Source organism: Podarcis bocagei, assembly GCF_964188305.1.
Source record: "Podarcis bocagei genome assembly, chromosome: 12".
NCBI lineage: Eukaryota > Metazoa > Chordata > Lepidosauria > Squamata > Lacertidae > Podarcis > Podarcis bocagei.
In genome coordinates this window covers 5550948-5576093 of record NC_138137.1, presented here as the reverse complement: position 1 = coordinate 5576093, position 25146 = coordinate 5550948, and the positions used below count along the sequence as shown (strand labels likewise).

Sequence of the window (25146 nt, the reverse complement as noted above, 5' to 3'; positions counted from 1 at the left end):
GTGTTTGGTGTCTCACTCTCATCAAAAGATTGATGCAAGCATGTCCAAAGTCCGTTTCGGAGGCCTAATCTGGCCTGCTGGTCGATTAAATCCGGCCGCCGTAGCTGTTTATGTCCTGGGGTAAAATCCTAAAAATAGCTCAACAACTTTGGTCGGCCCTCACGCATGTTCATGTCATCAAATCTGGCCCTCTTTGAAAAAAGGTTTGGCACCCCTAATGCATGATAGGTAGAAAGCGAGGAGCCAAACTGCTTCTACTCAATTTAACCTGGCACAATTTCTTAACTTTCTTAAAACCACCTCTTGAGATTTCACGATCTCCTAATTACCCAACTAGGGACACGGGTGGCACTGTGGGTTAAAACCACAGACTTGCTGATCAGAAGGTCGGTGGTTCGAATCTCTGCGACGGGGTGAGCTCCCGTTGCTCGGTCCCTGCTGCTGCCAACCTAGCAGTTCGAAAGCATGCAAAAAGTGCAAGTAGATAAATAGGTACCACTCCGGCGGGAAGGTAAACGGCGTTTCCATGCACTGCTCTGATTCGCCAGAAGCTGCTTAGTCATGCTGGCCACATGACCCGGAAGTTGTACGCCAACTCCCTCTCAGCCCTTTGTTTTGTTGATGCCCTTTTTCTGTACTGAAATTTGCAAATAGAATTAATTTAAAAACCAGGGCTGGGGGCAGGAGGCAATCCTCCCTGATCCAGGAAGCCTTCTTATTGATGGCATCTGACATTACTACTAGTAAAGATTACCGTATTTACTTGAATGTAATGCACACCATTTTTGGCCAAATTATGTCACGAAAATCAGAGTGCCTATTAGATTTGATGGCGCATTAGATTTGCGTAAATATGGTATTTCATCATTATCATTATCATTATCATTATTACTAATACATGTGTAAAAGGCATTGTGAAAAATTATACAAATATCCGGATTCCTATACTAAAAGAACCAACTAATTGGATGTGTGTTGTATAGGCCTTCTCTTGATAACTCCCGCATGAGGGTTATATGCATACAGTTTAAAGGCTTAGTTTTTTTAATGGCTAAGTTAGAAACTTCTGAAAAAACCTAGTTTATTATCGGAACTGCTGACACAACCTTGCAATAGAGGTGCTAGGCTGTAATCTGGAAGCACTGTTTTGACAGCAGTTATGGGATAATGCAATACAGGCCTGAAGCACTTTTAGCTAAGTGTATCAACATGAACCTAATTTATTTAAACCTTCATCTAGTCATTCATATTAAAAAGTATCATGCACTCTGATATATCAAGAGAGACATTTTCTCTCCTCCTTGTATATCTCCAGTAGGTATACATGAAATCACACAACAAATAGGCTGTCTATTAAATTGCTGAGGTTGTGATTCCTAAGCCTTCTTTTGCTCATTGCCATTTAATAAACAGTAACATAAGCACAATATATCCTTTGAGTGTTAATATGTAATGAGAACAAACAGAGGACACAAGAAAGGTGGAGAAAAGGTAGATATATAAGCAAGAAAAAGTGAGTTATTGATTTTATTGACTGGTCTGTTAACTTCTGACATTGCAATAAAGCCTTATTTATTTGTATACAGAAGACTCAATTACATAGATACATATCATTTTAACAACTGGGTTATTTACAGGAGAATTGTGGCTTCATAAATAATATAGACATGAATTTCTCAAGCTGGTGTTCATCCATTGTTGCTATTTGGGGAGTTGCCATAGGATTCCACAGATGCTCTTCAGAGGAACGTCAAAAAATATCAATGTTTAAAAATGAGTTTATATATGAGCAAAGGGGGTACTTGTTTAATATACTAACAATATATAGACAACCACACACTTGTTTACAAATTGAGCTTTGTAGTTACTGCATTACTATAATTACAGCACAATCCTATACCTATTTACTCAAAAGTAAGTTCTACTGTGTTCAGTCGGCCTCAAGACCTAGTATTTGTGTCTAAGATTGCTGTCTAAGAGAATGAATTGCAAGTGGCATAGCTTAAAATTCCTTTTAAAACCCAATATTTAAAATATAGGATTCTTCACAGTTATTTATTCACTTTTTTCTTAGATCCCTTTCCTTGACTTCAAGGCAACAGGCAGCATGTCAGTAAGAATTAATTCTGTTAACCCCAACTGGTATTGAATATTAATTCAAAATAACCTAACTAAGTACAGCCGTAGAAACACAACACAGAAAATTATAATTCCACTGTAAAAGCAGGGAAGCAGAGGGTAGGGGTATGCTTGGCAGATCAAGAAAGGTCTTAAACACCTGGCCTGAAATATATAACGATGCCGTTCAAATGGATTTTTCCCAAGCAAACTATTCCACAGAGTGGGTGCCATGACAGGACAGACAAAAATAAGTGCTTCTGCACACAGTGCATAGTTTGCAATGGAATCCATTCATACAGGTTTGAAAGGCTTTGAATGAGGATTAGGCTAACACAGCCCACCGCGGCTACAAACCCAATGTGCTGCCTCCGCTGATGGGGCCAGTAGGCTTCTGAATGCCATTTGATGTAAACTATGGCAGGGAAGAGTCCTGCTTAAGGCCTTCGGCTTGGCCACTGTGAGAACAGGATGATGGACTCGATGAACCACTCCCCTGAGCCAACAGGCCCGTCTTATGTTCTTAACAGAGCCGTCTTTCCCATTGGGCTTACTGGTGCATTGGGCCAGGGTGCCGGCCTCTCAGGGGCACCCCCAGCGAGTGGGGGAGCTGCGTGGCTTTGCCGGTGACCTCCCCTTTCCCTCCTGCATGCCCACCAGCTGTGCCAAGTCATATGGCTGGCAGGCATGCAGCTTCCTTCCCAAGCCCCCGTGGGAGGAGAGCGATCCCTGCAGAGCCTTGGGAAAAGGTCAACAACTCTGGGAAACGGGGGGGGGGGGGCACCGGAAGGATCTTTGCAACACGGCGCCGGATATGCTTAAGACGGCCCTGGCTCTTCAGCAAATCTTTACCTGCATTTGAAGCCCTCCAAAAGGCAAAAGAAGCTTCTGATTGTGGGGTGTGGGGACTTGAGTGGGGAAAGGGTTAAATGACTCCTCTTGTGGGTTAAACCACAGAGCCTAGGACTTGCCGATCAGAAGGTCGGCGGTTCGAATCCCCGCGACGGGCTCAGCTCCCGTTGCCCGGTCCCTGCTTCTGACAACCTAGCAGTTCAAAAGCACCTCAAAGTGCACATAGATAAATGCCAGCAGGAAGGTAAACAGCATTTCCATGCGCTGCTCTGGTTCGCCAGAAGCGGCTTAGTCATGCTGGCCACATGACCCGGAAGCGGTACGCCAGCTCCCTCAGCCAGTAAAGCGAGATGAGCGCCGCAACCCCAGAGTCATCCACGACTGGACCTAATGGTCAGGGGTCCCTTTACCTTTACCTACCCATTTCTATGCTCAGAATGTGCTCTTGTCAAAGGCACTCCCCCCCAACCCCCTCAAGGTCACCAGTGTTTCCTAACCTGCAGTTTGCCCCTGAGAGTGGGATATGTTCCATGTGACACACAGACAGAAAATGACATTTACTTCTTCCCTCCTATTGATAGCAAATGATGGTTGTTGTTTTTTCTACTCCACATTGTGGTTAGAGTATTGGACTAGGACCTGAGAGAGCAGGGTTCAAATCTCCACTTGGCCGTGAAGCTCACCTTAGGCCAGTGACTTGCCTCTTAGCCTTACCTACCCCCCCCCTTGTTGTGGGCATTAAGAAAGATCAGGGGGAGAACCATGTATGCAATTGTGAGCCCCTTGGAGGAAAAGGTGAGCTATAAATGCAAGAAATAAATCCATTGTAAGATCAAGGGTTCCGCACCCACAATTATTTTAATAAACAGGAAACTGTTATGGCCAATATCCTACTAGCGCAGCCTGCTTCGAAAGGCTGCAGGAGCAGACAGGCTGTTCATAGCAATTGACTGTAGGCAGAGAAGGGGAAAAGGTAAACGGAAGCCACATGATTTGGTGTGGGAACAGGGGATAACCAGTGCGCCTAATTTTGCCTCTGAAAGATTGGTAGGTATTGAACAGCCTGGCCATTTTCAGTTGCCAGTTGTCAGTTACTTTTGACTTAGTAGGTGACCTGAATTGTTTTGCATACATGCTATCCGCACAGCATGTTATTATGGAAAGGTTTTGCCATAAAGAAGATGTTTGGAGATGATATTTCAGCATGTCACCAAGTTTTCTGCATTATAAAAGCAATCAGACTGAATCAATCTGAGGCTGTAATCCAGTTCACACTTACTTGGGATTAAGTCCTATTGAACTCATACTTATTTGTAGGTAAGTATTTTCATGGGCTGATATGTAAAAATTCCTACATCTTCTTGATTTTCCTGTAGATCAGACAATATATTTTATTACATTTTCTGTTCTTTATGCTGCCTTAAGATCTAATACTTCTGTTCCTCAATTTATTAATTCCAGTTTCCCCAATATTTAAACACAAATTAGCATTTATTTTCTTCATTCAGTACATTTTTTCTTCTTGAATTTAGAATAGACATGTTGTATGGGTGTGCGTGTTGCTTTTCATATTCTCAAACCAGGCATGTGAACTATTTCCCTAGGAACTGCATCAGTATAGCTAAATTGACATGATATGGGAATCCTTTGTCAAGCTCTGTCACAGCCATTTCCTTTGGTGGGTTTTGTATTGCAAACAGAATCGCAGGTTAATTTCCGTCAAAAACACACACAATCTTCAGCCACAAATATACCACGAGTTGCTACAGATAGAAGCCAATGCTCTCATTTGAAATAATGGCTTGCCCTGCTGAGACATTTCATGAGATCTTTGCTATAGGTATCATGCTGTTGAGGTCTTGCCGAGGGGGGCTGGGTGTATCAGAATTTTTGCAAACACAAACATTTCACAATGCATGCTATATGCATGTTCATTTGTAGCAGGGTTTTCTATTTTTATTCCTTCTTTTTCGCTTGTAATTTCATCTGATCTTAAAGCCTGGCCTTATGTCCACAGACCAAAACTGCTGTCATCCCCTTAGCTCACTGCTTGGCTCCTACTGTATGCCTCTCTGTGGGGCGACTCTTTTAAGAGTCTCAGCAAAGTCTGAGCAGCTGAACAACCTGTAATGAGACTCTTGATTCAGCCGCCCCGTAGGGCTGCATAAAAACCACAGAGCAGAGTAGGAAATTGTCAAAAACGCTGCTGGAAGCAAGACCAGAATAGTGGACTAAGTACCAAGAGAGAGAGTTTCATAAAGCGCTATCTCCTGTCTGCTCTCACAGTTTAACACAATCTGGTGAAAACACAATGAAAGGATGCTAATTTTTTCCCAGGGTAGAGCCCCTCTTCTGCACTCCTAACCCTTCTACCAATTAAATATTTTGGTTTGTTTTAAGCTTGCTCATTGGCTTCTAAGCTAGTATCTTGATTCATGCTTCCTGTGAACAGCTTTGGGGCTTCAGATCCATAATCTGAAGTAGCTGAATTGATAATGATTTGGGTCTTAGCAGAATGGATTCCTTATGAATAAGCTCCCCCACTGTCGCCGCCAGTGCCATTTCAAGCATGGACTTGAGTTTTTACCCGTGAGTACTTTGTTTATTTTATCTGTTGATTTAAGCAAGCCCACTCTACCTTCTAATTCCAAAAGGGCTTGTTGTGGGTTTCCTATCAGACTTCTGGGATTATCAGGGTGGGTTGCCCTCGTGTGGGTCGACCTGAGGCAGTACCTGGATTTGACAAAAATATGACCTTTGAAATTCAGTTGCTGGGTCTCCATGGGAGCTAATATGGCCCCAGAAGGCTAGGTGATGGTCAAAAAAGATGACTCATCCAGATTTCAGCCCTCTAGCAAGGGGTGGGGGCAGGGTGAGGTGGGGGTGTTTCTCTGTGTGTGAAAAGAACAATGCATCACAGACTGAGAGCGAGATTGAGACAGTCACAAGGAGCTGAGTTTAAAGCAACTTGGGGGCTAGCTGCCACCCTAAAGAACTGGTGTGGGAGCAATGTAATTTGTTTGCAAGGGAGATTCACAAGTACAGTATGTGTAAATAAATGCAAATATTTGTAAATAAATGCAAATAGTCCAGAGAACCCAAACTTAATTAAGTTCTGTGTTCTAGCGGTTGGTTGAATATTAGGACCCTCCGCAGGCCGGATTGAGAAGGCGATTGGACCGGATCCAGCCCCTGGGCCTTAGGTTGCCTTGTTGTTGTTGTTTAGTCATGTCCGCCTCTTCGTGACCCCATGGACCAGAGCACACCAGGCACTCCTGTCTTCCACTGCCTCCCGCAGTTTGGTCAGACTCATGCTGGTAGCTTCGAGAACACTGTCCAAACATCTCGTCCTCTGCCGTCCCCTTCTCCTTGTGCCCTCCATCATTCCCAACATCAGGGTCTTTTCCAGGGAGTCTTCTCTTCTCATGAGGTGGCCAAAGTATTGGAGCCTCAGCTTCAGGATCTGTCCTTCCAGTGAGCACTCAGGGCTGATCTCCTTCAGAATGGATAGGTTTGATCTTTTTGCAGTCCATGGGACTCTCAAGAGTCTCTTCCAGCACTAGAATTCAAAAGCATTAGTTTGCCTACCCCTGCTCTAAGATCAGGGTTCTCAGTGCTGATGCCTGTTTGCCCTGGGAACAGGGTTGCCACCTCTCCTGTATAATACAGGATTGCCCATTATTTCAGTGTAAAATCCTATGCCCTGTATTGATTCAATACGGGATGTACCGTAGTTTGTATTCTGCTGTTCCCCCCCCCTCTCTCTCCACCTCTCACTTCCTTCCTTTCCATTTTTCTCCTTGCTCCCTCTCCTCATCCCACCCCTAAAGAGGAACAAATCAGGGCAAGGTTTTCAGATTGCTGCTTCCAGTTCCCTGAAGCTTTGGCTGGGTGAAGGCGGCCATCTGCAGAGCTGCAGCCTGGGAGTGCTGGGCCCTGTTCCTCAGAGAACTACAAGTTCTGAGTCCCTAGAAACAAGCGGTTTTGTGTCAGTGTAGCCCAGAAGCCCCACATGATATTTGAGAGAGGAGGGTGGGGGAGAAGTATCTCCCCACAAGGCTTGCCCTTTCCACTGCCCTCTAATATTATTTTCTCTCCTTCATAAATTTAATATGTGGAACATAGTTCATCCCCATATCAGAATATGCCCCCCTGTTTAATTTTTGCCCTGGCCTGCATGTATCACTGTACAGTTCTGTGCATGTGTGCAAGGGTATGTGAAAGGTTGTCCATTTAAGCTCTGGGTAGCAAAGCACAAATTTACAAATTCATGTGTGGGTGCGACAAATTCCAGAGTGGCCATCCGGTTAGGCTGCAATAGATTTTAATGGATTGTTTTGATGTCATTTCAGCGGTGGGGGGTGGGGGTTGCCCCCAGCCCCAGCCATCCTGTCCCATATTTTGTCAGAACAAAGGTGGCAACCCTATTTGGAAACCAATTAGGGAGGCTAGAAAGAATCTCAGCATTCCTTGCCTTTTGCAAATTTCTGAAACTTATGGTTCTAGGTAAAGAGTTATGAAAGACCGATTCCAGTGTTTTCTGATTGATGAGGCGAAATGGCAGATCAGTAGTTTAGATCTACTAGGTGTATTATTAGTATTAAGTAAGAGAAGCTAATCTTGGGAGATGAGCCTGGTCAACATTTGGGATTAGTAAACCCTGCAAGGATTACAGCATGGATTACAACTCTGCTTAAAGATAAAATCGTTTCTACTTTATAATCAGATGAAAACATATATAAATTAAGTGAAGAACCTCGTGAGAAATTGATGGCTGGTGATATTTTTTTAAAGGCAAATAGTAGCAGTTGCTCCAAATAATAGATGTTCTTTTAACATGCTCCCCCTTTGGCATTTAGTAAGGATGCAAGAATGGAAAGAAAGGAAGTTTAATTTAGAGCGTCTTCTGCCCTGTTTAGTTAGGGATCAGCTGTCCAACATAAAATAATAATGTGTTCAACTGTCCATCTTCTAATAGGCAACCTTTATCACCACTATATTCAGCAGTGCTAACAGCAAAAGAAATATTGTATGAATTCGTAGAAAATTGATAGAGTCTTTGTGACCTTAATATGATTATATGTGTGCTAATGCATTCAGTAGCAAAGAAACTACAACCCACAATGGGCAGGGTCCAGTTCATAAAAGATGCATGCACCATTAACAGAGGGATCTTTGTGCACCGTTCAGGGCGGTGGGGGTGGCGGGGAGAGGCAGGGGGAAGGGGCGCCAGCTTATTTTAAATAAGGAACATGATTTTACCATGATATCTCTTCCCATTTCATGTAGTGACCTTGCTTCTCAGCTCTCATTTAGACTGTAAAAATACAAGATGCTCCAATATGAACATGTATTTTTATTTTGCAAAACTGTATAAATCAAGATGTGGGATTGGAAAGAATGTAAATAATAGACTTCTGCATGGAAATGAGAGAACGAAAAAGTAATGAGCAAAGGGGTTGCTGAACACCTAAAAGTGTTAAGTGTGAATGTGACAAAAATGTGTATCACGTAGTTCAAATTGCCAGGAAGCTGGGATTGGCCTAAATGATAAAAGTAGAGGGTCCTGTTTAGTTTAGTTTCCAACCAGTAAAGATTGAATCTAGTTTGTTGAATGCTTCATGCATTCAGGGACATTTTAATTAGATAATGACTAGCATACAGGATCATCCCGAGAACAGCTCTCCTTCGTTTCCCCTGTGCTCAGTATGGATGTAAGGCTTGCATCAGCATCTAAATAGAAGAGAGATGGAGTGGAGCTGTCTTGCGATGCACATTGCACTGGCATGCTAGGGGTGTGTGTGTGTGTGTGTGCAGCCAATGCATGAATTACTATGGCCAAGTTTTCCTGGTCCAGGAATGGTTGCAGCTGATGTACCAGCAGGTGAAAGGGACTTCTAGTTGCTGAGGCTACCTTGGATCCAGAACCCTCTCAGATAGAGAACATTCTCCTTTAGGGGTCTGACAACCCCATCCAGGAGTTCTCAGACATGGGAACCATTTACCCACAGTGCCTCTCTCTTGCTAGGATTCAGCTCAGCTTGTTCTTTCTCATCCATCTCGCTGCTGCATCCAAGCACTGGTTGGCCTCTCCATTCTCCCTAACATTCAGCTGAGTGTCATTAGCCTATTGATGCCAACTTGCTCCAAAACTCTGAATGACCACTCCAAGCAGTTTCATATATAAGCAGCCAGAATAAGTCAAAGCAGCCCATAGTGGTGGCTATGACTTGGTAAAGCAGCTGTAGAGGGGTTTCTTTGCTCAGGAAGAGTGGACAGCAACAAATTTGAGGCTTCAACTGTTGATGTCTAAGTAGCTAATAGGGGACGCGGGTGGCGCTGTGGTGTAAACCACTGAGCCTCGGGCTTGCCGATCAGAAGGTTGGTGGTTCGAATCCCCATGACGGGGTGAGCTCCCGTTGCTCGGTCCCTGCTCCTGCCAACCTAGCAGTTCGAAAGCACGCCAAAGTGCAAGTAGATAAATAGGTACCAATAAACGGCGTTTCCGTGCGCTGCTCTGGTTTCGCCAGAAGCAGCTTAGTCATGCTGGCCACGTGGAAAACTGTCTGCGTACAAATGCCGGCTCTCTTGGCCAGTAAAGCGATATGAGCGCCACAACCCCAGAGTCATTCATGACTGGACTTAACTGTCAGGCGTCCTTTACCTTTTTGAGTACCAAATAATAGTCACTATTATTGTAGTTTTCATTGCTGGCATCTGTTGAGAGACAATGGAGTGCACCTCTGGAGGTACCCAGAGGACAAGACCCCCTTCTCAGCCTCACTGATGTTGTTAAAGGGAAAGCAGAGCAATACACTTGGCACCAGCTTGTCTGCAGGAATTGCTGGAAGGAGGTATACAAAGCACCAGCCAACCGTTTTAGACTCTAGATTAGAGTAGGGTTTACTTAGCCTTTTCTTCTCCCAAAGATATACCACAAGGCAGCAGAGTTTTAGGATCAGAGTTTTCCTTCTCCCATTTGGCTCATATAGAGAGCACTGCAAGTAAACAAAGAATCATGGCCTTATCTGAATGTTTTGTGGCTGGGGTTTTCATTCTTGGGTGTTTCCACCTATTCTCTCACAGACAGTAATAAATGGCAGAGAATAAATTTTCACCAGGACTGCTGGATGCAATGGAGCTCCCAGCCAGCTTGAAATTCTTGCTTTGCTGCATTTTCTTGGTTCTTAACTCACAATTCTTCTTCTGGCCATTCTTCTGGTTTTCAAGCAAAACCTGTTTCTGGTGCAATTCCTATACGGTGGGTAGCTTAGGAGGAGGGCCTGTAAGGCTAAGTGAAGTACAAGTGCATGAGTGAAAGAGATATGGGTGTCGGGAGGATACATCCCTCTTTGATCCTGGAAAGCCAGCATGAATAATCTCATATTGAGGCTGTGTAAAGCCTCATTCATACACATGGAATTGTATGCTGTTTCCCAGGCATTGCTAAACTGGCTTGGAAAAAGAGCTGGACAAATCAGATGCTGAGTTTCAAACCAGAGTCCTCTTGAATATTGTGCAACGGGATGTGCAGCCATTTAAGGTTATGCAAAATTTCATGCTAAAATACCTCTGTGAAAAGCAGAATGTATGCAGGGTCCCACATATTATTAATTCTGCCTTCGTAGCAGCTGTGTCTCTGGTTATAATTGTGAGGTACAAAAAGTATCCAAAGCACATGCTTTAAAAATAAATTCATTTTTAAAGCTCTTGAATATATTCAAGAATCTTGTTCTGAATCCTCCCCCCAAAATTGCTTGTTGAAATTTTATCATAGCTGTTTCTGAGAACAGTTCAGAGTTCTGGTTTTGGCATTAACACCTTGAACACATCTGAACCCAGAAGAAGGATTGCCTTCTTCTGTGTAAATCTGGTCATCACATATGATTAATTTTAGAGATTAGACAGATGGGAAATGGAGGCAAGAACTTCTCATTTATGGTACATTGTCTTTAAAAGGATGTTTGGTTGAGCATTATCTTAGCCTACTGCTTTTTTTTTTTTTTTTTTTTTTTTTTTTTTTTTTTTGCTGCTGGTGGTTCTGTTTGTTTGGCTTCCTTGATTTTTATTATTATTATTAGAATAATCAAATTGTAGGATTTTGGAGTTCATCTAGTCCAACCCCCTGCAACTAGATCATATATGACAGAATAGATCATTGATGACATAATATAAATGTTATTGTTATTGAATTCACATGGTATAATTGGTAACTTATTTGTTGCATAAACAGCCTTGGGTGCGAATCAAGGAAGGATGGGACAAAAATATTTTAAAATTTAAGAAAAATATACAATTGGATCTAGACTTAAAATGACAGTTAACAAAGCCATGCTCAGAGTAATTCTGTTGAAATTGATCCTATATTAAATTATATAAAAACATAACATGTAACAAACAAAAGTATTAACATAATTCTAATAAATTCCATACATAGCATAATTAAAACACATAAAATGACTTTTAATCTGTCACTGAAAGTTTGGTGAAAAAGATGGGTTTTTACCTGTTGTCTGAAAGAAGACAAAGTTGGAGTGAGATATATCTCAGTTGGGGTCGTTCGTTCCACATAGCCACAAATATTGGTTATGTGCATCTCATTGTTTACTTCATATGTGGTGGGCATGCCAGGTGGCACATGATTATTGGAAACTTTTATTATTATTATTATTATTATTATTATTATTATTATTATTATTATACCCCGTCCATCTGGCTGCGTTTCCCCAGACACTCTGGGCGTCTCCCAACAGAACACTAAAAACAGTATAAAACTTCAAACATTAAAAACTTCCCTAAACAGGGCTGCCTTCAGATGTCTTCTAAAATTTGGATAGTTGTTTATTTCCTTGATATCTAATGGGAGGGCGTTCCACAGGGCAGGCGCCACTACCGAGAAGGCCCTCTGCCTGGTTCCCTGAACCTCACTTCTCGCAGGGAGGGAACCACCAGAAGACCCTTGGAGCTGGACCTCAGTGTCTGGGCTGGACAATGGGTGTGGAGACGCTCCTTCAGGTATACTGGGCCAAGGCCGTTTCAGGCTTTAAAGGTCAGCATCAACACTTTGAATTGTGCTCAGAAATGTAATGACCACAATATCAGAAACTTCAAGGTTAGGATTGGGATTAAGACCTTTGCTGTTTTTATTTCATTGGATTATTATTTTTTTAAAAATCAGATGTGCATAAAATCTCTAATTATGAATCTATTAATGTTAGCAAAAATTACAAGGGTTCATAAATGGAATAATCATGACTGTGTGGGTTATTGAGGTGTTTAGATCTCACAGAGTTAGACAAATTAACCAATGGATGGGTTACATAGAAGGTGTAACAATAACCAGAAAACTAGAACTGTTGAAAAATGGACACACTTTGTAAATTATTGGAACTAATATTGTAGATAGTTAAGGTCTGACAGTAATTTATTTGTGTAAGCACACAACCATGTGCATTGCTTCACTGTTTGACACTTGGTGGTTCACAGCTAATGAACCCTGGGTTTAAAGGAAGAAGTCACATGACGGCTCTGCATGTGGGGCTTGATCTCTGATGGCTCAATAACTTTTGAAAGCCATCACCTGATGTCTCAGTGATCAAGCGAGGAAGGAAAATGTGCTGCCCTCCAGATGCCATGGACTACAGTTCCAATCAGCCTGAACCAGCATGGCCAATTGTAGGAGTTGTAGTAGTGCATAACAGCTGAAGGGCGCCATGAACTAGTATGGACTGGCCCATTACTTTTAGACAGATTGAGGAAGATGTTTGAGAAGTGAATAGTGGGCCAATTTTTTATAGCTCAAGCATTACTTTCATTACAGGAGAAAACAGGAATGCTGCCAAGGCCATTTGATGTAAATAATCAGAATAATGCTGTCATCTTTCATGGGCATAAGTCCTGAAGAATCAATTTTCTCAGTGATTATATGTGAATATGGTAGTTAACATCTGAATAGCCTTTTGCTATCATCTTTCGTTCTCACCAAGGAAGGATTTGCCTAATTATGTGTTTACTGTATTTCATGTGACGATCACCAGTTTGAAATTGGCAGCTTCCATCATATTTTAACTGACAGAGGTGCGACCTTTTAAACATGTGCCTATAGCACCTATCAGTGGAGAAGAACACGACAAGCTCATCAGATGATAATTAATATGTGAATTGACTTGTGAATCGCATTTGAAGGACCTTCATGCGGATGAAGGAGCAGACATGTTTTCTGTTGCTGGGCTAGAACCACTGCATGAGGGATGATGGAGTCGAATCCTGCTCTGTAGTTCCTGCGCTGAGCCTTGAGGTGGATAGATTGCCTTCAATGTCTGTCCCAAATCTATGACTCTATACTAGACAATCCAAAAGGGTCGGTTTGGGTCTCTTTCACAAAACAAAGCTCACCTGGTTGTTGCAATTATTTCACTGAAAACCTCTCGTTGTACAAACTGATCCTTAGGGTGAAAGCAGCAGAGAAGCAAGGCGGAGAATATTGTCATTACACGAGCAGTAAGGAGGGACACCTGCCTCCAATACTACTTGTGGCTTCTTTTGAAGGTTTAAGATGATGTGGAGAGAATTTGGCTATGCAGTATTTAAACACAAGAAGTTCTGATTGTCAGTTGTGTTGGTTGGCAATGAACAAACAGGTATAAAAGGAGAATTCTTGGATACCAAGATCCAGGTTTGGGGCAAGTACTGTTTGGCGAGAGAACCCCAGCAGAGATTTAAAATAATAAAATGTGCAGCAAAGTAAAGCGTGGAAATATAGGCTATTAGACCTTTAAAATATGCCCTTGCAAGTTCCAAAGTAGTCTTCTCTTCCCCTAGCATAGAAGAAGACCACACATTTGGTACATTAAAAATGGTTTACTTACAAAATCTCCAAAGGTCAAGTTCATGAGCTTTTCCATACATTAGTCAGAAAACACAGGCAGTAAAACTTGGCTTCATTGCAGGGGTGAAAGTTTCTAAATTATTGGTATAAGAACCTTGAAAGCGCCATGAAGTCTGAGCTTAGAGCAGCCAGCTCAGACCTCTTTACACGCTGAGCTTTTTAGGTAGACTGAGGTACAACAATAAGCTTGATTACCTATTTTCTCCCAAGGTGAGGGGGAGTGACCTAGGTAAGCCTGGCAGGACAGCTTACTCTATGGCTTTAACCCCTTCATGCATTAATTAGACTTAAGCATGTTGGTTATATGAGACTGGTGATCCCATAAATCAAACTTACATATGGTGGGGGTTCCTGGTGGGATTCCATGTCTCCCCCCGCCCCGCCCCCACCCCATACATATTCTGTGTACAGTGGTACCTTGGGTTAAGTACTTATTTCGTTCCGGAGGTCCGTACTTAACCTGAAACTGTTCTTAACCTGAAGCACCACTTTAGCTAATGGGGCCTCCTGCTGCTGCCGCACCGCCAAAGCCCAATTTCTGTTCTTATCTTGAAGCAAAGTTCTTAACCTGAAGCACTAATTCTGGTTAGCGGAGTGTGTAACCTGAAGCGTATGTAACCTGAAGTGTATGTAACCCGAGGTACCACTGTATGTGCAAAGATTGTATGAAGATGACTCTACTGAGAACATGGCAGAAGCAAAAAAGGGAATTGTATGACTTGCAATTCATTTTCTTAGCCACTGAACCACATCAGCTTGCACTTTGACAGACATAACCTGAGCAATTTGGATATGAATTTGTTGAAATTGCCACAACATACGCAAGCCATGTAAAGATGTTGCATGTATTACTATTTCTACTTTGTGTTACTTTTTTTCCCTAAGTGGCAAACACCAATAAGACTATGCCTTTTTCCTCTATTAAGCTATTGCCCTTAATCCTGGGTGGAACTTTGGCTTTATCTGTTTGTTCTTTGGTGACGGTGTGCTCCCCGTCTCCTGAACTGGAATGTACAATTGCACTGGTTTTATTTTAAAACTAATGTTCTGATGACTGTATGTCCTAAAAAAAATGTAATAGCCAACTGCTGGAGTTCATATACAGTACATTCAAAAACTTCTTTTTTAAAGAGAGGAAGAACATTAAGTGTGATATCAATGTTGGCACTGTTCATTTTATAGAAACATCAACATGCTTTTATTATTAACCTGTTCTAAATCAATGTAAGAATTTCAATACAACACTTGTAAGTATTCCCAAACCAATGTGCCTCTCTGACTTCCTTTTGTTTTTTTTTAAATTACAAATTAATAAGATTCCCAGGTTTCTGCCTAATGATTCTCTGCATTTATTGCTTAATCCCCATATAAAATATTGTTAAGATTGACACATTGCTATAGAGATAGAAGTCAATTGAATAATATGTAGCAGTCTATTTTATTTGTACCTTAATGTGGTGATGTATTTCTTTCACATTTACATTATTTATAAGTCTGTCCCCTTGGAGAATATATAGAAGAATTTGTTTTAAATGAGCAGATAATACCTTCTTTAAAATTTATAAGTATGGCAGAATCAGATCCCTTTTTTTTCCTTCACAGACCATGGCGTGGCAATAAAATAGTTCTGAATTGCCTTGCACTTGCTATTCATAGGACAAACGTGTGGGGGGGGGGGAGAAGATCTTATTAAGGTTGAGTTGGAATTCCATTTCTATAGCCATCAGTAAAACCACAGAAAACAAAATCTACACCAAACTGTCTGGCAGAAATCCTAAAAATTGTTGCAGAAGCACCTGTGTTCCTGATGCTTCTTTGCCAAACGCATTCATGCACCCTTGCCCCAGAAACAATAAACAGGCAGGCTCCTGCTTCATTGATTTATTTTTTATTATTTTTATTTGCTACTAATAGCCATTCACCTGCAGAAATAATGCACACACCCCTACCTACTTATTGAGGCATAAGAAGGTGGAAGCAGGCTTACGTGTATGTATCTCTAAGTGGATATTGAACTGCATCGACAGATGGGTACATATTCCAACCCCAATTTAGCTGCTAGAGGAAGTATGGCTCTGAGAGCCAGTGTAGTGTAGTGGTTAAGAGCGGTAGTCACGTAATCTGGTGAACCGGGTTCGTGTCTCCGCTCCTCCACCTGCAGCTGCTGGGTGACCTTGGGCCAGTCACACTTCTCTGAAGTCTCTCAGCCCCACTCACCTCACAGAGTGTTTGTTGTGGGGGAGGAAGGGAAAGGAGAATGTTAGCCGCCTTGAGACTCCTTCGGGTAGTGATAAAGCAGGATATCAAATCCAAACTCCTCCTCCTCCTCTTCTTCTTCTTCTTCTTCTTCTTCTTCTTCTTCTTCTTCTTCTTGTCAGATTGATTGGCAATAGGACTCCTAGGTGTTGAGGTGGGGGGTACTCAGCTGATCAGCACCACGGCCAGGTACAACAGGCTGAGGCCCAGCTGCTTGCTTGCATAGGTCTTCTTTCAGGAGCTTGGTGGATGCAGGTAACTATTTCATACCCTCCAAGTGTCCTGATTGGCACCTTCCAAGCATACAGGCTGGGGACGCGGGTGGCGCTGTGGCCTAAACCACTGAACCTAGGGCTTGCCGATCGGAAGGTCGGCGGTTCGAATCCCCGCAACAGGGTGAGCTCCCGTTGTTCAGTCCCAGCTCCTGCCAACCTAGCAGTTAGGAAGCACTCAGTGCAAGTAGATAAATAGGTACCGCCCCGGCGGGAAGGTAAACGGCGTTTCCAGTGCACTGCTCTGGTTCGCCAGAAGCGGCTTAGTCATGCTGGCCACATGACCCGGAAAAACTGTCTGCGGAAGTGGACAAACGCTGGCTCCCTCAGCCTGTAAAGCGAGATGAGCGCCGAAACCCCAGAGTCGTTCATGACTGGACTTAATTGTCAGGGGTCCTTTACCTTTTAGGCAAACAGGCTGGGACTGATAGGAGTTGTAATCCAAAGCATTTGGAGGGCAGGTTTAGGAACTGGGGCAGTCTGTTCCAGAGCAAGGATTTGGTTCTACGTCTCTTAGAAGCAGGGCCGGCCCACCCAGGAGGCAAGGTGAGGCAACTGCCTCGGGTGCCAGTTTCCACAAAGTGGCAGATCTGGCCTCCCAGGAATGCATTGCCTGCTGTTGCTGCTAGGGTGCCCGTGGCTGTGCACTCCTTGAAGGCAATGCTGCCTCTACAGTGGTACACCTGCCCACCATGATTCGGAGCAGACCCTCTCCCCCCCCCCCAGACCTTTGATTCCATTGGGTTGATTCAGTGTGTCCCCTCCCCCCATTTTCCCTGATGTAGATCGTTACTCACCCCTTCTTCTCTGGTGGCAGGGAAGTGGGGTGTCAGTGCTATTTTGTGGCTTGCCTCAGGTGCCCCAATGTCTTGGGCTGGCCCTGCTTAAAACTATTCTGGAATCTGTGCAGAACATACTAGTCAGTTGAGGTGGCATGGCAATGCGTCCTGCTGCCAGTGAAGTACCGTATTTTTTGCTCTATAAGACTCACTTTTCCCCTCCTAAAAAGTAAGGGGGAATGTGTGTGCGTCTTATGGAGCGAATGCAGGCTGCGCAGCTATCCCAGAAGCCAGAACAGCAAGAGGGATTGCTGCTTTCACTGCGCAGCGATCCCTCTTTCTGTTCTGGCTTCTGAGATTCAGAATTTTTTTTTTTCTTGTTTTCCTCCTCCAAAAACTAGGTGCATCTTGTGGTCTGGTGCGTCTTATAGAGTGAAAAATACGGTAACTTAGTTGAAACACTTCCCCAAATGAATGGTACATTGCATGTAGTAAGAAAGCTTAATCTAGCCCTCTTTCTGTTATGCTCCTCTATTGTCTACCTGTTGGGGCATTTATGGGGAGGAGCATTAAAACAAATTTTAAAAGCCCCTTTACCTCTAGTCTCAAGTAGTACCTCTAGTCTCTCGTTCTGTGAAATTTGTAGAGCCTAGGCTGACTCTTAGTCCCAAACCCTGACTCTTCATCTGTGCAAAGTCCAATTGCCTTGGATCCACTAGTTTGCACTGTGATATTTTACTGATATTATACTCTTTCACAGAGATAAACAGTAGAAGTCACTTTACTTTGGCCCAGTTAATTCTTGCTCTATGAAATTAGGATAGCTGTTGCTCACTTTAGCATTAAAAAAAGGGGCTCTTTCCCCTGCAGAGAGCTTGTGTGATTTTTTTTTTATGTAAATGGATGTATAATGCAATCCACATTAGCTGTGTTGATGATGGCTTCAGTTTCACTGCTGTCAGATTTCCGTATCTCCCTCCGAGTGAGTAGGCTGGCCTGAATGAATGTTAACATAATTTATGCAGCTGATAAGTGATTTGAACGCTTGAGTTATTGATAAACCGCTTTAGCATATCATTTTCAGCTTGATGCTATGTGACATCACAGCAAAATGTAATGTGCTAGTCCCCAGGCTAGATATTAAGGTAGAGCTTTTTCTTTGAATTCCAGGAGCCAGAGGAAACACAGCGCTGTCTGATACAAGCACATCTGATCAGCACCAACCCAGTCAGTCCCATCCAGCGTTCCCTGTCGGGCCCCAGGTCAGTTTCTATCATTGACTCGAAATAAAATTTGCTTTTCTGAAAGCAAATATTGACAATCAGCTAAATGGATAAAGTAGAATTATTTGGCTGCATGCTGTCGTTTGAAATGTATGCTTAGCAATTAACATTTTAAAAATGTGTGTGTGTGCATGTGTGAGAGAGTTTGTTCATCTCATTTTTAAAAAAGATAGAAATCTGTGTACAGATTTCAAGCCAAATTTCAGATTTGGGCTAGGGATTTTTGCTCCTTAATTTAGGTTACTGGAGCCTCACATCAGCCTTCTGCTTTAAATACAGCCTGAGTTGATGTGAAACTGCTAAATGGACTTTTAATGTAAGTTTGAGTCAACAGTTTGGGTTTGACAGTTGTGTGTGTTGCGCACAGACCTTGTTTCAAATTACATTTATCCTAGTTGGGAGCCAACAAGTATTTATGTGGATTGTGCTGTAATTCTAAGTAAAAATTTGAAGGGTTTCTGTTTACAAAGTGACTGAGCCAGGCTGCTAGGGAAGAGCTGGCAGACATTCCAGCCCCCAGTTTCTGAGCATATCTCCACAGGAGAATTAAATTGGCTGGTGCCATTTGAACTGCCACAAGTTCCTCCTAAGAACCCTTCAAGCTTTAGTCTGACAAAGGTGCTGAGAATTTGTGTTTGCTTTGGCAGCACTTGTATTAAAATTTGAACTATGCAGCAATTTGAGCATGACCCCTGCACAAAGATTACATGCAGATTCACGAAGCTTTACATATTTGGGGAGGGTCCTAGGCTCAATGGTACAACACAAACTGTCCGTGCAAAAGGTCCCATGTTCAATGCTTGGCATCGTTGATTTATTTTTTACAAAAACCATCAAGTTGCATGTGATGCTCAAGACCTCTGTCTATGACCTGGAAGGGCCAAAGCCAGTCAGAGTAGCACCCCCAGAACTATAGCTGGCAGCTTTTGCAGATCTGCCCACTGGGGGGCTGCCAGCTCAAAGGAGTTGTTTGGCTTTGTTTCTTAGGAAATGTTCGGTGATTGGGTTTAATCAAGCCGTCCTTTCAAGAGCAACCAATACTTATATTCTAGATGGCGCAGCTCAGAGCACAGGTGGGGTCCATATTACCCGACCTGGTCTAGTATATGCTATGGATGTGAAACTGGAAAGAATTCAGAGGAAATCAACAAATCAGCGTTTGTGAGTGTAAAGGAGCAGAGTATTATATTTCCTAAAGAGAGACTGAGAGCAGCAATGAGGAACACACTTCCTCTGATCTCTGAACAGATCTGCTTACTCATGAGAAGGGACAGCCTGTAGAACAGCCCTCACTGCCAGAAATCAGACCTATATTATTTTTATTTCTTAAATTTGTATGCCACCTTTCATCCGTAGATTTCAGGGCTCTTCACAGCATAAAAGTATATGTGGAACAACAACTCCATGTGGGTTATAGATTGACCTCCTGAGCTTTTTTGGGGGGCGGGGGTTACAAATTTGGTTATTTTTTGTCTACGCAACAACAGCCGGTCCATCCAGATGTCCTTTTTGTTGTGCTTTGGTGATGATTTGTATTGGGACAGTTATATATGATCTCACTTTTAGTACTGTTTGCACCTGCAAATGTTTAGGAGCGGACATACTTCTTTGTTTCCAATAAATACGAGTCCTGTAATTTCCTGCTGAAATCCTGTAACTGTTTATGCCACAGATGTTCCAATTTATTTTCTAGGCCACTTCAGTTGCACAGCAGTGCAGGAGCGGTCCTCTTAAGTGGCCATAATGTGCTCATATTGGGGAAGCAACTAATAAAGTGGAATGATGTTCCGTACAAATGCACTATTATTCCACTATTACTGTTGCAGAATACCTCTGCAAAAAGCAAACACAAAGAACAGCCCTGTATTTACATTTTAATTGCTTTGTTCTTTTGAAAACCACCTTGAGAATATGATTGAAGGAATGTTAGTATAGAAAACCAGGCCAACAAACTTATTTTTGGTTGGTAGGTCATGTTGGGTTTACTGGTATGCTGGATGTGTCTAAACTGCTTTGGGAAGCATTTTGTTTGAAAAGTGATTTACAAATCTTAAACAAAGGCTTTAATTATCACCAAATTTGGCAAATAGCTACTGCATTTTTAAATATTATTGGGTACCTACAGTAAGTGTTTTCAGCAGGGGTTTGGAACCTCTCAGGCCAGTGGGGCAAACAATGGGGCCCCCATTTGGCCAATGACCACATGGAGTACGAAATATTTACTTGGAAGCCAGTTTGCGCATTAAAGTTGTAGTGCAGCAACAGCTTCTCTAGAAAGCTTTGCCTGAGAAAGCTCCCATGCACTGATTTCTCCTTTCATAAATTATTATATAAACTCGCTGCAAATTTATCAATTGAAATTGATTGTTCATATTACTTTTAGTTGATTAATCAGCGAAACTTGCATATGGGTAAAAACAATGTTTCTGATGCCAGAAGCATTTTTTCCTTTGTTTTTAGACGGCACATAAATTTCTTGTGGGAGGCATCGTCTTAGAAGAGGCGTTCCTCCCAACGTAATGGAAAAGAGAGAATACCTCTTTTGAGAAGGCACTTGCCAGCTATATTTTTTAATCACAGTGAAGAAGAATGTCTGTATCCATATCTGTATCCATATCATCTGTATCTACAACTGCTGGCTGATTGGGACACCTTTTTCAGTCAATTAAAAGTGTTTTTAACTCGTTAATCTAAATCAGGCATGTCCAACAGGTAGATTGTGATCTACCAGTAAATCGCTTGGGTGTCCCAAGTTTGAAGTTTAGTGATTGCCTTTGGGCAACCCTCCCCTAAAAAAAAATCAACAACTCTTGGCAATGACAGTGGGTAGATCACAGCCGGTCTTTTTATACTATGAGTAGATTGCAGTCTCTTGGGAGTTGGACGTGCCTGATCTAAATAATCCAGCATTTCTAAATGCTGCTGGCCTAGTACACACGCCCCACGCCCCGTGATTGTAGTCAGAAATCTAAAACAAATCAGAAGTAAGTCACAGGCTCTGGGTCAGTTTGCACAACATGGTGTCCACCAGAGCTTTTAGACTACAAAGCATGTTCTCCTTCATGGAGAGCAAGTGTTGCGGTGGGGGCTAGCAAGACACCCACTGTTGCTTTGGCCACCATTAACATGTGCTTTCTGTTGCTGGGGAGATTTGAATGTTGCCATTTTGTGATTGACAGCCATGGCCTTTAAATACCCTGCGTGCAGCATTGAGCTTTCTCTTTTCGCTGCGCACATTGGATCACCCTCCCTCCCTATTTTCAGGTTGTTCGCATTGACCTTACTATGCCTGTCATGGGGTCGTCTGCTTTTGGGGCAGGGGCCCGGTAGGAATTTTGTCCATTTGGCTGGTGCCATTTGGTTTTTGCCTACTGCTTAGCAAATTGTCACAACTTGTTGCGGTTAGGCATTGGTTTAGAGATTGGTTGGTGGAGGGGCATGGATTGGCTGTGCCTGCCCCTCCACAATGCTGCTGCTGCTGCAAAGGAATTCCATTAAAGGAATCCAGGGGTTTGCCATGCTTTTGTCCGAACACCTGCCAAGGGGCTAGGGCCATGCAGACTGGCAGAATCCGTGACCAGGGGAAGGAGACGGCGGAAGAAGAATGGAAGAAGTTTAAAATTTACCTTAAGGACTACTATAAACTGCATGAATGTTAGAATGTCGAGGTTTTGAGAAAGAAAGGGTTACAGCGATATAAGATTAGAATGAAGGAAAGATTAAGAGGACAGAGGCTTGACAGAACTATTTAGAAGTTGCTGAAAAACTTTGGACATTGGGATACAGAAAGGGGAGGTATGGGGGAGTCCGAGAAACAAGGTTTATGAAAAAAAGGGTATGAAACTATACATGTTTGTATGTCTTTTTATATGTTTGTATTGTTTTAATTTTTTTTTTTTGTAAAACCAATAAAAATCTTTTTTTTAAAAAAAAGGGGGGGCTAGGGCCATGCAAGAGCCCCCGGGAGCATTTGGGGAGAGGTGAGTCATGGTACCCAGTCCTGTCTCTCTCCCCAAAATGTTTTCCCTTTCTGACTTTCGCAAGCGTGCAAATGTAGTCTGTCCCCATGCGGGGTCAGATAGTCGCAACCAATGCCTAAGCAACCACTCACATTGTTTGTAATTTTAATAAAGTTGTGGCCAAAATTATGCCAAAATCCTTAAACTAAAATCAAGTGCCAATTGTATTTTATTGGGCTGGCTTGGGGACCTCGAGACGCAACTCCTGTCATACCTGAAGGTTGGCTGTGCTGGCTGAGGCTGATGGGAGTTGTCCAACAACATCTGGAGGGCACCAGGTTGGGTGAGGCTGCTCTAGTGAAACCACTGCAGCCGTGCTGTTGTGCCTTTATTTTGTTACATGTTAAAATATGATCATTACGTCTCCTTTCAGCCACTACTGACGGCGCAGCAGCTAGCCTCAGCTGTCGCAGGGGTGATGCCGGGAGGCACGCCAGCACTGAATCAACCTATCCTTATTCCTTTCAACATGGCGGGTCAGTTGGGGGGCCAGCAAGGACTGGTCTTGACTTTGCCTACCGCTAATCTCACCAACATCCAAGGGCTGGTGGCCGCAGCTGCAGCAGGAGGCATCATGACTTTGCCGTTGCAAAATCTACAAGGTAAATCGCATTGGAAATTCCATTTCCTTTTTCCATTGTTTTTTCCATTGTTTCATTTTATAATGTATATAAAACCGAGTGAACAATCATAACAACAGAAGGCAATTGAAAGATGAAAAACAAAACTATAAAATAGGCATGTAGACTGAGTTCAGTAGATTTGGTTTAAAGTTCTTAAATGGAAGAGCTTGTAACAAGAGATGTTTAGAAAGTCTGATTTCAGTGTCTCCCCAGTGTTAATTTGGTCCCCCATTGATTATAGGGTACAGAGTAGTTTTTTATTTTGTTGTAGTGTTGTTTTTATTTTGATTATATATTTTGTGGATTTGTGTTCTGGTTTTGTTCTGTGAGCCACCCAGAGACATCTGGATAAAGGGCGGAATATAAATTATATATTTATAATTTATATAAATTATATATATGGTATACCTCATCATCAGGTTGAGCTCTGTGGAACAAAAGGATTAATTTAGTCTAGCTTTTTTTTTTTTAGGGACAGAATAAAATCCACTACTGTAAATTGCCATTTATTCAAAAAATTATCAGAAAGAAGGATTTGTAAAGTTTGAAATAAAAATAGAAAACTTGCTAGAAACAACATTTGAATTGTAGCTGTTCTCCTCAAAATTGAGAGATTTTTGGTTTTTTGCATGTTTTTAAGTATGTTTCTAATTTCCGTGTAATTGGATTATAATTCATTTAAAATAACTTTGCATATAAATGCAAACATATGAATTTTTAAATATTCAATTATTTTGGCACATATTGTAATTTTAGACATAAAATAAATTACTTTTTCAGTTTTAGGTCATAATTTTTTAAGAGGAATTCAGATTTACAGTAGTTGACTGAGATACCTGACAGAGACATTGGAAATTCATTTCGTTGGTCGGTTTTGACACACCAAACCTTTGCAAATACAAAAACAGTATCTGGAATTCAAAAAGGAAATTCATTACTTCCATTCCCATGGGCCACTGAAACTCTAACAGCACATGTTATAGCTCAAGTTTAGTTCAGACATATTGGTTAAGACCAGTTGAGTATTAGCCTTTCTAATTATGTTGGTGTGCCTTATGTGTTTTGGGTGGAAAATTCCTGACCTCGAAGAGGGTTTTTTGTGACCTTAATATGCAAGAACCAAGTCAGCTCATAGGCAGGGCAAGGTGGCAATTCCTATTTCACTTCAAGCAGCAGAATGGGCCACAGTGCTGTGGTTACAGCGCTTAGGCTGCACCTCCATGGTTACATCCACACCACGGGAGTCTGGAGCAGAGACCAACCTCCCCTTTCCACATCCCTGTCAGGGCCATTCCAGGTGCAGAACATTTCTTTCCCTCCGCTCTTGCAGTTGAAATGTGTTGTGTCAGATGGCAATGGTGGTTGCTCACGAGTAACCACCTGTCTTTTACAGGTTTTATTTGGTGCAAAAACTATTTACAGGGCGGAACCCCAAAGTTCATGTCTGCCTCAATCGCTAGCAGAATCCGGGAGTGGCTTTTTCCGGTTTTGTCCCCAACATAAGAACTTCATCACCCCCAGCCTTTTTCTTCCTTCTTTGCGCTTTACCCCTCTGCGCAAGGTGGGCAACGGAAGAGGCATGCTTCCTTCCTGGCCGGCTTGACCAGGAGCAGTGCTGGGCAGCATCCCCTGACCAGCAGCATCCCCTGACCCCTTTCTCTCTTCCCCACTGGAGGTGTGGCTTTCCCCACCGCAGGAAGAGGAACCGCTTCGCAAGACTTTCGGAAGATCCCTGTATCCCAACGGCCCCTCTACCTCCCTTCCCTGTTCCGATGGCAGTTCCCTGACAGTGTTGCCTCTCTGTTCCTGGGTCGTATTTGCACCCCCACCCACTGTGCATACACAAGAGGGTAAGCTATTAGGGTCATCCCACATCAAATGTCCTGATTTCAATACAGTCGTACCTCGTTTTGAGTCCACCCCGTTTAGGGTCCATTTCGTCGAACGTCCGCAGCAAACCCAGAAGTACCAGAAGTACTTCCGGGTTTGCCACACACGCAGAAGTGCTAAATCGCACAATGCGCATGCACAGAGCCGCGCTTTGTCGAGCGTCCCT

At 42.7% G+C, this 25146-nt stretch overlaps 1 protein-coding gene and 1 long non-coding RNA gene across 3 annotated transcripts in view; one reads left to right on the top strand and one right to left on the bottom strand.

Annotated features, from left to right (window-relative positions):
- Positions 1-25146, top strand: part of POU6F2 (POU class 6 homeobox 2) — a 304331-nt gene that overhangs the window by 134978 nt on the left and 144207 nt on the right. For both annotated transcript variants that reach the window (XM_081165150.1, XM_081165151.1), the window contains exons 3-4: positions 18336-18427; positions 22841-23069. In XM_081165150.1, the coding sequence (XP_081021276.1) occupies positions 18336-18427; positions 22841-23069 (321 nt within the window). The remainder of the gene's footprint in view (positions 1-18335; positions 18428-22840; positions 23070-25146) is intronic.
- On the bottom strand, positions 1548-25044 carry LOC308570433. Its single transcript, XR_014001176.1, has 5 exons — positions 24995-25044; positions 23927-24001; positions 13743-13787; positions 4250-4340; positions 1548-1737 (listed from the first exon to the last, which is right to left on the bottom strand). It is a non-coding gene; the product is annotated as an uncharacterized lncRNA (long non-coding RNA).